Below are 14,764 nucleotides of genomic sequence, written 5' to 3' on the forward strand. Positions count from 1 at the left end.
TTGCTCTCTTGGTAGTAAAAATTCTAAATTTCACTTAATCTAATCTGCTACATGTTTGTCAAGAGATTTAGTATTGCACCGTAAATAAAGTGTATTGTTATACTATTTTAACAGTTAAGGAAGATATATAGCCATCAGGACCACATGCAAAATCTTACATTAACACAAGTCAACTGTAGATCATATTATAGCCAGAAATATTTCTATGAACAATAGAAAACACTATTAAAAAAAGAATACTTTTCCAAGTTTTCAGCTAGCTAATAAGACTTCTGCCTGATCTTTTCAAATACTGAAAGTTAGTACAATAAGGATCTTTTGTACTACATGGTCCAACATTTGTGTTCTCCAGTGCTGCCAGGTGATGCTACCCTGCCATCCAAATAAAAACCAGTCTTACTATTAATCATCCAGAATAACCATTTCTAGAACTAGATTTCAAGCAGTCTGCAGTTATTTTTTGGTACTGCATCTACAATAAATAAGATCCCTCTTTTGATATGTGCCTTGTCATATTCAGACTATGCTATTGTCACCAATTGCCTGGGAAGTCCAAGGTTAATGTGGCTCACTAGTTAATACCTGTTAGCAAAGCCTTCTGAGGGATCTCAATTTGTTGCTAAAGCAATGCCTTGCTTAAGCAAGGAAGCCATTTATTCTCATTGCAGCAATGAAAGGTGATCTATCTTAATCATATCACATCCAAACAAGATTTTGTTTTTCAATGTATGTAAAATTTACAGAGCATCTGCAGTTTAGAAATGCAGCTCCATCAGAATGGGGGAAGGGAATCCATGAAGCTGAAATATGTGAATGGTATATAATGGACACCATTACCTATGGCTTGGGTCCCAAAAGTGTTGCAATGGTAACTCAAAAGTGGCTTCTTAGTAGTAAGTAGGATATAAAACGTATTTAATTATTACCCTTCAGATACTCTTATCAATTTCCTGCATATTTAAAGAAATAGATCTAGCAAAATTTTTAGTAAAGCCATAAAATATCATTTAGTTTCATGGTTCCTGTGTCTGTCTTAATTTAAAAGGGAGTCTTAAATTTGCTTGTTCTTATGAAAGACAACGATATTTGAATAATGGGCTGTGATATATGACAACTCAACTCAGATGTATGTTTGACCTAGTGCTTTTGTTAATGAGAATGTGTCCCAATTTTTAGTATTTTTGATGTCTTTAAGCTACAGGATTCATATTAAAATACAGTCATATTATATTATGCAGACTTTCTTTACCAGCTTTCATGGAAACTGCAAATAAGTTCAAGAATTGGACACAGAATTTTATACAATCGGAAATCAATCCAGCCTCTGAGTTCTAATAAGATTCAAGAGCTTGTTTGCATATCCCTAAGTATAACACTTAATGTACTGTTGTAATAACGCAGTGCTCACTTGTCTAATAGGCAGAGAATCTAACAGTTTTGCAGTTCAGGAAGACTCGGTGCTAGAAAAATGTCAGGCAAGTCTAATGAGGCTTCAGATGCTCCAGTTTATGCTGGAGTTTAATTTAAAGTTACACTGATGTTTTAACATGTTTGCTTATTCTTGAGTAAAGAGGATTCATTATTTCAATGACATAACCTCCAGACAATGTTCCATGAATTGATTTAAGATGTGCTGGTAATTCTAACAGCCGTAATGTGGAGCTGAACATCTGTAACAACATATTACTTGACTTTTATCCACATTTCATTTTTTAAGCAAAATAAAGGGAATGTCTTTCAGAAACAGCGGACAAGTTCGTAACTTTTTTCTTTGCTATTTTGTTACTATTTTTTAAATAAATCTGTCTCCTTCACTGCCTCTCCCAGGTCACTAGCAGAACAGTTTACAGACACTGATTTTAGACCCCAAAAAGAGCAGGAATTTGAAATAACATCTGTTACCAAACATCACACGAACTGGAATACCTGGTAAATTCATTCTGCCTAGCATGTAAATGCTTCAGAGCAAATAAACCATATGAAAGGTAAAGCACAAACCACCCAGAAACATTAGTTGACTAGCTATCTTGATTAACTTATTAATCACCACATCTGGAGAAACCCACATCTGTAAGCACTTAACAGAGCATTAGTAATGTCATAGTCACGTTGAAAACAGACTGCAAAACCATGCACAAACCAATCTGTATTGCCTTATACATCCAACTACGGGGCTACCTACGGAGATCTTGGTTCAACCCAGGCTTTTGGGAGTGGTAGCGGTATTTTACAGGCAAGCTGAGTGCCCTTTGCAATCTACAGTACGTAGATTTTCCTTGTTCAACAGAACTCAATAAGTTAAGGTGCAGCAGCGAGGGGTTGTTGGGTAGGAAGAGGCTCCCTTTACGGTTATTAACAAGTGGAACAGGTTCCGGGATTCCTTCAGTGGACTTGGCACCAACCAATGCATTAGTAGTTGCATTCTTGAATTGATATGAACATTTTGGGTAACTTGATTTAGCTGCATTCTTTACTTCTAAATAATAAGAAAAAATTTAAATTAATGTCTTTGTATTAAAAATTATTTCAAACCACAGGATGAATCAATTTTGATATTATGTGGAATTACAGAATTTAAAGCTTAAAGTATCAGTTTCTACAGCTGAAATAAAGGTTTATACCTGCAGCTTTCTTAAGTTTCTTTCTAAAAATGGCTTTTTATAAAAGAATACTTATAAAAGGATTATTCCACAATATTATCATCTTCAAGCAATAATCCCATCCTAGGGTAAGTGTGTCTGAAGCAACGCTTATTTCCCACATGTTGATAAAGGCTTTGAGATTTGCTAGCTGTGGAAGATGTTTATTCCTTTGAATCTACTGAAAATGACAGGGGAGGTAGAGCACTCTGCTGCTATTAAAATAAATAAGGAATAATAGAAAAAAAGTAAGGTCAACACTTCAGAATTGTGCAAGCATACTTATGGAATTAAACTGATGTTTCAGAACCTTCAAAAAAGTTGTGGGTATTCAGAAGTGCTGAATACTTTAAATTTCCAGAGGTCATACATAGCGCCTCTGAATAGAAAGCTACTAAATTGAATTTCCTAAATATGAATTTAGCTTGAAACTGTGATTCTTAGTCTTACATTTCTAATATATCACAGCTAATTAAACAAAAAACCCATATTATGCCATCCTCTGTAAAAGACAATAATAAAATGTTTTTCTGGTAAAAATATGCATTAATGATGTTCTTCTAATGCTTGTTTCATTCTGAATGAGTATATTATAGAGAAGTAGGCATATTACTGAGCCACTAAGTTCTTACATTCTGTTATCTATTATTAGGTGAGGAGGTTAGCTAGGGAGTAGTTTACGGACTGAAAATCTTGCAGCATCATTTCCATATGTTTCAATCGCCTCAAAGTTTCCAAGGAGAACGTTGAGTAGACAGTAGCTCAAAATCGTTTGAGGAGATTGGCATGTTTTTTGGTATCTTTGTCTAGTTTACCATCAGCTAGAAGCACTATTCTGGTAATGTGAAAGATACGTAAATAGCATCCACATGCTTGCCATTTGTGTTCAAGCACAAAATCTGTCTCTCTCACAAAAAAGGTGATTATATGTGAATTACAAGAGTCATCTGAATGCACTTCTAAACAAGGTTCAAATATTTCGTGACAAAGTATCCATTCCCATTCAATGATCTCTGAATTCATAGCTTGCTACTACTTCTGACTGAGGTGGATAGAAAAATCAGTGAGAACAAAACTAGAGTCTAATTCACAAGGTTAGTCTGCTCTTTTCTAATGGTAGTAACATTTAAAGGAATATGATAGTAATGTATACTCATGAGAGTTCCCATAGATTTTAAATCATTGGAGGGTAGCATATATCTTTGATTAGCAAAACCACCACAAAAAATGTTGTGTATCATATTGGATACACTATTAGAAAATTATCAATCTTACCTCAGAGTTACTGGATTTTTGTCAAATCTTGTACTTCTATCTTTGATATTCCTTGAGTGAAACAATTTTCAGATAATAACATGTATCTGCAGAGACCTATCTCCCTACACAAGTCACTGGTCAAGCATATATTTGAACTCTTTGAAATGCATCAATTCGGTTCTATTTTTAAACTACAGACAGTAATATTGGAAATAATCTTTATAAATCTACATGCCTGCATCAAAATATCTTCACATACAATGGAAGATGCCCAAAATCTATTAACAATGCTTATCCACCCTCCAATCAAGCTGTTTAAGAAACATCATAATCTTTTTACAGTCTTTTCTGGCATTCAATAAGTGATGGTTGCAGATACCAGACCTGACTATTAAGCACTAAACTTCCATAACAATGGGTGCCTTATGGCATATTCCATGCAGACATAAGCAAGCTTTCCCCAAATTTTGTGCTTGCAGTAGCACAGCATGAGCCAGAACTAAAAGACCTTGTCTTTTGGTATGGCTTAATAGCTTAGGCTTGGCATCATGTTTACTAGCAAACATTTTCTCGTTCAGCATGAAGGCAGACTGAGCTGCTTAGAACATATCCTCCTTCCCCTTATTTCCAACAGTGTGGATATGCTACTAACACTGAAAAGCAAAACATTAAACAATGGGGACCACAGAGTTGCCCTTTTTTTGTCAAAGTATTCCAGATTTAAAAGTTCTAACTACCAGTTTCATCCCATGACCTCTAACTTCCTGCCTCCGACAAGAGCTCAGCTGCTTCAGATGAAAATGGAAGAAGCCCCACAGTGGATGACTATGAAATACCTTGTTAATAAGACAAGTTTCTTTCTGACTCCAACAGTTCATGGGTCACGTCTTTTTACTCAATCTTGAAAAGCAAAGATTAGAGTATAATATCTGAATAGCCCATCTTTGGTAGAGATAATTATTTCTTTCTCCATTCCTCTAATACAAGTATATATTTTTACCCTAGAAGAGTAAAACTGGTTATTTTTAGTCTAAATAGCCTGTCAGGTTGTACGTGCATACTGTGCCACAGACACAAGCATGTCAGGATACACGTGGAACTACATGTGCAAGCACAGAGGCGCAATTTTGAATGCAAGGTATTACTGTGCTTTCAGATTAAGCAGTATTGTACAACTAGGCAGAAATATAGGCCAACACAGTCACTTCTGCAGATACACACTATAATGTGCAGAACCTAAAACACTTACGTTTTTTATAGCATCCTGTTGTTCAGCAAAAGCAGTTTCTTTTCATTAATAATTTCTTAAAAAACTGATTAAGTGCTTGCACCACTATGTGGGCTGATTTCCATAGAAAACATAGCTGGGAAATAAGATTGCTGTTAGTTATATGTAACTAAATACATCCTTACATACTGTCACTGCCTCACTAGCTTTGGCAACCCAACTGTATGGATTGGGGTAATTTGTTGTACCACTGTGCAATGTTAAACCACAACCTCCAAATCCACGAGGGTTCTCTTCCAAGTATGTGATGAGTTTAGCACTAGCGAGCTATTTTCTACTCCTAGTTAGCTTAGTTTCTCTTCAGCTGACATATGCCTTTATTTTCAGTGCAAATGGTCACAGGACAAGTGTGCTGCCCGCATTGTTTATTCTGCCAAAGTTCATTAGAACTATTCAGGACACTTGTCATGTATCCATAAGGCATTATTATTGTTAGCTGAGAATAGAGATACTTACTGGTCATTTTGAGAGTAAATTTTGAATAGCTTTTTGAGAATGGCAAACAATAAGGAAGTGGATAAGAATAGAGTAAGAGTAAGAAATTGTATGTTTTCTGTAGTATTTCCTAATTGCACCCTGGGTGAACACTACCTGCTTTTGGTAAATGCGGTACAGAACTTGCCCAAGAAACCTGTCAACATTAGACAGATAAAAAATAATGTCTATAAAATGTGAGATATTAATGCAATTTATGTAAAGGTATTTTGAAGCTGCATACATTCCTATTCCTCAGCCTCCACCCTCAAGAACTCCCTTTCAAGCTCAATGAATATACACTTGCTTACAGACTGCATTAGGGAATCATGCTTGTTTCTATTTCTATACGTTTTATTTATTATAATGAAGATAATTTGAAATGCAATCTGCAACTCCCTGAACATTTTTAAAACAACCAATGTAGTTAATCTAATGCCTATGGCAATCTCTATTTATTCTTTGTGAGCATACACTTGCCATAACTTAAAACTGGGCTGAGCTTTAATTTAAATGTAACAAGGCAGAATACCAGTACAGTGCTTTCAACAAAATGGCTGAAACTGGCTTCAGCATGATTTGCCTGGAAGGGAAGATGAAAATCTGTTTTAAAGGATAAAAAATACCCTGACCAAAACCAGACATTCTAAACAACCACCACCGATACCCACTGCTCCTTTCCTCCCCCATCTCTATCAGCTGCTAGGCTTTCAGCACCGTTTTTCACCAGACACTAGCACAGTGTTTTCCTTCATAGTCAGCCATCAGCCAGAGCTGTCATTTGCAGATACTTCATTTTTGTTTCAGTCTAATTCATACTGCACCCCCTTAATCTCTATAGTGAGTAATGCCATGTCACTGTGCAGATATGCCAGATCCAGCACTAGAAGTATAGAGAGTGTTTTTAACAGTTAAACTATCGTGCTTTGAAAAAATATTTTATTTCTCCCCCCAACTTAACTGTTCTCTTTCTCCTAAGCATCATCCCAGCTGACCTTCAAAGGAGCAATCACTGTTCTCCAATCTGGCATGTCTTCCATAAAGCTCAGCTTTCACGTGGTGGGTGAAGACAAGCTGCAGCTCTGTATTACTAAATGCAAATAATCAATATGTTGATTGAGCTTTTGGCTACCAGAGTTGTTTCGATGGGAGTGACAGTGAGCATGACTTCCCTCTTTCAATGACAAGCCTGTTTAGACTTTGCTACCTACTACTTTGTGAATCAGGCAACTGAAAATACCCACAGCAATTCCTCCAAACTGTCAGCTATTGCTGTGATTCCACCCAGCACCCCCTGTACAAGACAACAGATTAACCATTAGGCTAGATATGTTGAAAATATACAGCTTCAACCTTTCCCCAGCTAGCTCAGAGCGATGTATAGATGATTATTTCAACCGTCAGCTGCCGCATAGACTTAAACCCCTGCACAATAACTCCTGGATTCATCTGCCCCTTGTCAAACTTGCACAGCTTTAGTTTGAGTATACGTAGTGTGGCAGTTTCACTGCGGATCTAGAATAATCCAGACGGCTGCTGTCTCTTTGTTAACAGGAAGCTAAACTGATGAGTTTGTAATGCATTTCTTATCAAAGGTAGTCTCAGAAAAGAAAATGTGCCCAATCAGTTGGGCTTGGAATTTAGCATAGTGATGAAATATGGTTTAATCAGAACATTTGTTATTTGTTGGGGAAAAAATATTATTCATCTCCTTTAATAATCACCTTATGCCAATGAACTATCTATTTTACAAATTTATAATTATTACTTGATTTTTTGGTGGTAACAGATGTAATGAAATCATTGACTAGAAACTACAATGCAATGGTGCTTGATGAGATATGAGAATGTTAATTTTAGAAACTGCAGAGCAGTGTTTGCCTGGTGTCTGAAATGGTAATTCAAATGAAACAGGATTGCTGTTTTGGTTTCTATGTGTATTACAAACTCAGGGAAATGCATTTCATTGCTTTTTTTTTTATACAAAGAGAAACAGATATGCTGCGTATCTCTACATAGTAGTACCATTAGAAAAGCAGGTGAGGCTCACTGGCTTTTAGTTGCAGTGTGCACCATCTGAAGCAGATAAGAAAACATCAAGATCCGAGAATGTCAAGAATGCATCATCTCAGAACATTTTACAAATACTGAATGGTGCTTACATAAGACATTCTCTTTGAAAGAGTGCAGCCCAAGAAAGATCTTTTTATCTTTTTTTTTTCCTCTCTTTTTGTCCCAGGCTTGCACCTTTGGCTAAAGACAAATAAAATCGAGTGACAAATGCATTGCTCTACTTTATTTTTTTCTATTGGCTTCCAATGCTTAAAATCTGTATTAATAATACACAGTCTTTCAGTCTTAATTCTCCTCACTCATAAAGGATTGAAGCTCAGCTACAGATATATTCCTCACCTTTGCTTTTCCCTGAATGCTGCAAAAAGACAGTTAATAGAAAATGTGAAGTGTTGCTAGGCTGGATCCTGTTATGTTTTCTAGATGGCTGTTCTGATATTCTGTGAAACCATGATAAACTTTAAGTTCCTGAGCTTTTAGGGTTACACACGTATATAGAATGAAAGATAGACTGCAAATGTGTTTGGAAACCCAGCAGAGTTTTAACTTGACTCTTTTGGTGAAAAAAGTCCAGGGTATGGTTTTACACTACTTTGATTCATTTTTAGGGGTAGAGCAATGCCCTAAGCTTACTGTAAAACTTTGATTTTTTTTCTTTGCTCCTCCAGTTTAATTCAAGAGCATAATTATTACAAATGCTTTCCAGAGACACCAGTTCCTATCCCTTCTCTATTACCACAACTTCAGCAAGCAAAGAAGTGGTTTAAGGCTGTTCAAATTGTGGTTCATCTAAAGTGCATTGAAGTCAGAGAAAACACATTGACTTCGGTGGACTTTAGATCAGGAGCTGTTCATATTTCGTGCTTCAGGGTGCAAACTGATGAAATGGGGCAGGAAGAAAGCCTTTCCCATATATACAGCATTTCACAATTGGCTTGGGCAATTTAGAGAAGAAAGGCTTCAGATTTTATGGACCTGGTTTCTTGTTCCTATACAGAAGTATATACACAACATAACTCTATTTGTACGTAACAACCATCTTCCATTTCCCCTGACAAATGTGCACAGCAGAAAAAAGCTACTTTGTTTAATTCTTAATCAAATCCTAATTTATACTTAGACTAAGTCATAGGTCCATTGAACTTTAAACATATTTTCTGAATCAGAATTTAGTATTCCCTCATACATTTTTCTTGATTTTTAGTCTCCATTCTCCATTGCCTTCTCAATTTATGATTGTAATTGTTTATTTTAGTCATTATATTGTTATTGGAAAACTGTCAAATGAAAAGTTAAAAAAAAAGCATCAGTGGACTTTTTTCCCCCTGTCCATTTAACTGTCCAGTTGACTTCTCCACATGTTGCACCCATACAGAATACTATTTTGGTAAAGTTTATTTTGTGAGTGAAGAAAGGGAGATGTGTCTAAATTCTAGAACTTAAAACAGAACATGGTCTGTGTTCAGGGGGGTCTGTTCTCCAGACAAACATCAAAGTGAAGGGAAATGACTTTGTCTTTTGAGAGTGCACTTTGGAGAATAAGAGAGCTCAAAATCTCTCATCAGCTATGGCGAGTGTAAATATTCTCTGAGTTAAATTTTAAATTCTGTTATTTCATTATGACAAGCTGTTCTGCTCTCTGAACACTGAGGAAGAGCAACAGCAAAATGTTGCTTCTCTGTGTCAGAAAAGAGCTGTTCAGCCCCTGTGTGTCCTACTGTGTCACAAGAAGCTATGAACTCCAATTTTAGAGCTCCAGCTGCTGTGTCTGGCAGAAGCAAAGTACAAAAGAATTGCTCAAAGCCACGTTAACTTTTTAATAGACTACCTGATGATCCCATGGCTACAAACAGAAGACTGGGAACCTCTTGACTGGGAATTTAGTTCTACCGTTGATCTGTTACACAGCCTTGGGTTGCTTACTTCCAGTCTATTCCCTTTTAACAGAGTTACTTACAGCTCTTGCTAAGACTCAAGTGACCAACTTATCTGAAACTGTGGCTGATAATCACTAATTTTCTCAGATCTACCAAGTACAAGATGGTGAGGTTGCTATTGCTGTTTGGAAATACATTGGGAATACATTCTGTAAAAACCTGCCACATGCATACATGATAAGAGTTTTGGGGTTTTTTAATTAGATATGAAGGTGTATCACTTTAACATCAAATAACTGTAACATCTTTTTTACTTCTATGTTTCCTTTTTCTTTCCTTAAAAAAATACAGTGTTGATTAAAGGACACCGATTTCCTAATGAGTTCCCCAAGGCATGACACATAAAGCCAAAAGGCATGTCTTTGGGGGATTCTTTAAGAGTAGCATCACACAGCAAACTATTATTTCTACATGCATAGTTCTAAATTCAGTACATTGTCGCTTGTCCCAATACACAGGAATCCAAAGTGTATTGTCCTTTGTCCTATTGCCTCAGAGAGGATTTTCACACCAGCTGTAAGGGACATGGCTGGAGAAGTTGCAGCACTAGTGAGGGTAGACTGTAGTTAGGTAGTTCTGTCAAACGGTACAAGGAGTATGTTCTGTTTTCACAATGTAAAGGAAGTTTCCCTTTTGTGACTAAATACACTCACAATCTGATCAGCCACTGCTAAAACCAGCAAAGTTCTCTATGTGGACAAAAAATAAGCTCCTATTAAAAAAAAAATTACAATAAAAATTTGAAAGGCCACTCACCATTGTGCCTATGAACAGTTTGCTGTCTACACTCTCTCAGGTCCATTAAGTTCAGTGGGGAAATATACAATGCCTAGAAGTAACTACGGGAAAAAGTAAGCACAGGAGCCCTTGGTGACTGGTCTGCTCCTTGGGATTAGAAATCTTGTATTACTGCATAGATTGTGTTCCTCAGGAAGAGAGAATATTTCAGTGGATAGGAAAGGGATACTTATATGCCGACTTCTTTGGAGCAGGACTCCACAAATTTCAGCTAGGCCTTGCTGCAACTGTTTCCTTCCTGAGAACATTGGGAAGTGCAGATTTCATCCTGCAGAAATCTAATTAGAATTATTACTTTGTTTTTCAGTTCAAAGTGCCAATTTATCTCAACATCTTAAAAATACACATTTCCACTGTAATTCCAACCTGCCTATCTTGAAATTTTAAACTGAAATAACCTTTCCTCTATCCTGCTTATGACAAGTTTAAAAATAAATTTGTGATGAAGGCGTTTTCATTAACACATTTCCTGAAGAAGACATACTAGGTCCCCATGCCCATTTCCCTGCCAGTATAGCATTACTGAGTAAAGAAGAGATTTTCACAAACTTCTTAAAAATCTAGAGGACTGTATTCTTAACTTCTAAGATTTATTTTTAAATTCTTCCTCTGCTTCCCAGTGAGCTGTCTTACTTCTGAAACAGACAATTTAGAGGACTTTGCACAGTTTGCTTTTTTTACTAGGTGGTTAATATGCCACCAATAAATTGGATTTTTTTTTTTTTTTACTTTTTAAACATCACTACCATTGAATTTCTTTTCCCTTTTGGCTGTTGTTTACCCTTGTACAAAAGGGTGTAGAAGTGTCTGTGCCTCTGAACAAGAAGAATTGAAATCTTGACATTTAACTCTGGCTTTCTTATCGTCATCCACATCAGTGGAAAACCTTCCATCTATTAAATGTAAATAGGATCAGGCTCAGTGATCCCCAATACTCTTTCAGATTCAGCTGTAATTTTCCTCTGGGATGGAGGTCTTCACATGACTGTTACCTGTGAGGACATAATATAATTTTCATATGTAAACTAAGTATAAATGCTGTGCATGTTTACATACACACTGGTTTTATATACAAGTGCTTACACTGTATATACCTATTTGGAAACAGTTCTATGCAATTAAAACGAGCCATCTGAAATATTTTGTTTAAAATAAAATTGTTTCCTCACAAAAGCAATACATAAAAAAGTTCTTGGCGGCTTTTCAGTTGCTACTTATTTCTAAGACAGCACCACCACCTGCTGGTTACATGGAGTTTCAAGCCCCGGTGCTGTTTTTCTATCTTCAAATCTATGCGTAAGTATAGAACAGTATTTCTCAGCTGCTATTATACACAGAAATGTTATTGCCAGAAGACATTTTTTTAGCACAACATTGGTTGCAGTTTAACAATACCCTATCACCTGAAGTACCGCTTTCATAAAAGCGGGGAATGTTAATTGTTGACAAACCAATTCTCTTATGCAAAGTACTGTAAGTCACAGGGTAAACATCCAAATTAATCAAATAGATCAGTATATCTTTTTTTCTAAGTGCTCTCTACTTTAGTGAGTTCTACAATGTACTCCATTCTTGTAAAGCTGTTTTTCTCTGAACAAATGTATCCAAAAAACCAATATCACCTGGCAAATGTATTAATATAAAAAACAACCAAGATATAAATAACTAAGATTAAATCTATAAAGTAATAGCAAAAATAGCGATAGCAAAAATAGAGATGGAATATAATTCATTGCTATGGAAAATTAGGGAAGTATAGCACATAATTTCTAGGTAAACAATGGCAAAACAAAGGAAGTAAAACAACACAACATTCATCATCATAAAAAAAAAAAAAAAAAAAGAAATGGAAATGTGATGTCTACCTCTGACTGTATCTGCAAAAGAACCCGCGAAAGAATTAATACCCACATCTCTGCCAAAGCATACAGCAGCTTGCTGAAATCAATTGCTATGTGGAAGCAAGGGCTGGCAATTTCGTAAGAGTGGAAAATAAAGCATAAGCTAAGAAATCCAGTGGCGATAACTAGTAATGTTACTTACAACAGTGTTTTGATCTCTAACAGAAAGAGTACTCAAAAGGATGGATGTATTTAGCAAAGATCATATTTTTCAAATAAAACCTAAACATACAAAACATACAAAATAAAAAAGGACTGTTATAAATTCCCTCTGATTATTTCTCTAATACTCAAAAATACTGCACTGATATCACTGAAATGCATGCAGAAGTTATGGTTGAACTATTCAGAATTATTGTAAGAGGGAAATGCATGCCATCTTACATTCACCTCATGTAAGACAAACTGTAACTGTATAAAAGTATGCAGACCAAAACTGAGAAAGAAAGCAAATAATAGTGAATCTACCAAACTAAACTGATAGCCAGCTTTAAAAAGAAAAAAAAAAATGTTTTGTCCTTTTATCTTTCACTTTGTTACTAAAGCTACACAGAGATGTCAAGCTTGCTTAGTTCATGACAAGGATCAGGCAGATCACTCAAAGAGATCACAACCCATGACGAGGAACAGCTTTAGAAAGAAAACTTCATCAAAGGTAAATGCATTGTGCTATGTACTTCTGGTTTCATTAACTAAACCCTGATGAGAATATGGACATTAGCAGAGAAAGTGAAGGTAGCCTAACAGCAGCGCCCTCACTGTTAGTACACAATGCACTGAAACAAGAGGAGAGGGAAGAAGGCAATGGAGAATTTTTGGAGGATTGTCAAAGTGTTGAACTAGCCACTCAGGTTGCTTAGCTATGTCCTGCAGAACGCTTGGTGTGCTCAGTGTTATACCAGGGAAATAATTTATGCTCTGTAAGTATAAAAGTAAATACAGATGATGTTCATTTTCAAAGCAGGTAGCATGATAAGAAGGAAAGAAGACTGATCAAAAAAGAAAAAAAAGAAAGAAAATTCTGCAGGAAACCATTGAACTGCCAGTATTTCTGTTATAATTATCACACCAATTTCACAATAAAGTCCACAATCACCTGCAGGAGGAGGAACTCTCTCCAACAAAGAGAAAATTGACATATAAGATTTCCTAAGATTTACGGGTCAGTTACTACCCTGAATGTAACTATATCAACCACAAATGCCACAGGATGTCAATATATTTGGAAATAGTGTTGCTGCCAGATGTTTTGAGAGTCAGATACCAAAAGCATCCAGAAATCCAGTGCTCAGGGGACACTGACAGCTGCCAAGAAAGTCATCTTCCAAAAGCGAATTGCTTGGAGCTCTACCTCTGAGGATTTTATTTTGTCCTGCTTGAGGAGAAAGCAGAGGGCAGACAAAAGACTCATATGCTAAAGGCACATTAAAAACAAATGCATATTTTGACATATTTTATATTTCTCATGGGCAGAACTCAAGGATACTGCTGAGGAAATCTGTGGGACCCAAGGGACAACTTCAGGATATTTCTTGAGGAGTATGTGGGGCTTGAGTATTGAGGCTGAATATATGAACCTGAAGATACAATTCTTGCATTCCCTCAAGCTACAATTCAAGATGCAAAACAAGAGCTCATCTATTTATTTAGCAGGAGAAATGCCAGTAAAACTGCAGATAAATGAGATGCAGAATTCAAAGATTCAATCAGCCAATCCAAAGAGCATTAAAGCTTGATTAGCTAATAGATATGATAACACTAGAGATCCTGAATCCAAAACCAGAGTATGCATCGTCATTCAAGTAGGAGACAGTATTTTCAGGAATTATTCAGAAAAGAAAGAAAGAAAAAAAAGTAGTTCCACAGACCATGCTATAATAAAAAAGAACATGTGGTGGTGATCACAGGGGAGATCTGAAACAAAAATTAAAATAATTCCATGCTTGAAAAGAGGCAAATTTAGGTGTAGGAAGTTTTAAGAATGGCAGAATTATACAATAATGGTATATGGAAGTGCCCAGATCAGGCACAGAATTCATACTACATAAATCAACATGCAGAAGGATCTGGTGCCAATGGGTTAAAAGAATGTCGGTTCCTGCTCTTGCAGAATTTCAGACTGATGTAATATCAGACAAATCTAGATTGCGCAATCACAGATCCTCAGCTTGAGCCTTCCCTGTCGCTGCAAATTGTATGTTCATTTACCTCTCTTCCAAATGTAACCAAAGGCTTTTGATGAGTCATATAAGTCTCCAAAGTGTAAGATGCCTGTAAGCTGGATTCCTTGTATGGAAGGATCCTCTCAAATAGCTAGGATTACATTACTGATTCCACTCTCTGCAGATCCTTGCATTACGATTATCACCACAGAATCTGTGCTGAGACTGACATCTG

The 14,764-nt window shown here is 36.3% G+C and overlaps 1 protein-coding gene across 41 annotated transcripts in view; it reads right to left on the minus strand.

Moving 5' to 3' along the window:
• KCNMA1 (potassium calcium-activated channel subfamily M alpha 1) overlaps positions 1–14,764 on the minus strand; it is a 528,106-nt gene that overhangs the window by 70,076 nt on the left and 443,266 nt on the right. For 2 of the 41 annotated variants that reach the window (XM_075717298.1, XM_075717300.1), the window contains one exon: positions 2,183–2,476. The exons of 37 other annotated variants lie outside the window; for them this stretch is intronic. In XM_075717298.1, coding sequence (XP_075573413.1) covers positions 2,183–2,476 — 294 coding nt within the window. The remainder of the gene's footprint in view (positions 1–2,182; positions 2,477–14,764) is intronic. 2 more of the 41 variants (XM_075717326.1, XM_075717327.1) reach the window with 1 other exon arrangement.

The sequence above is a fragment of the Pelecanus crispus genome, chromosome 10 (genome assembly GCF_030463565.1).
Source record: "Pelecanus crispus isolate bPelCri1 chromosome 10, bPelCri1.pri, whole genome shotgun sequence".
NCBI lineage: Eukaryota > Metazoa > Chordata > Aves > Pelecaniformes > Pelecanidae > Pelecanus > Pelecanus crispus.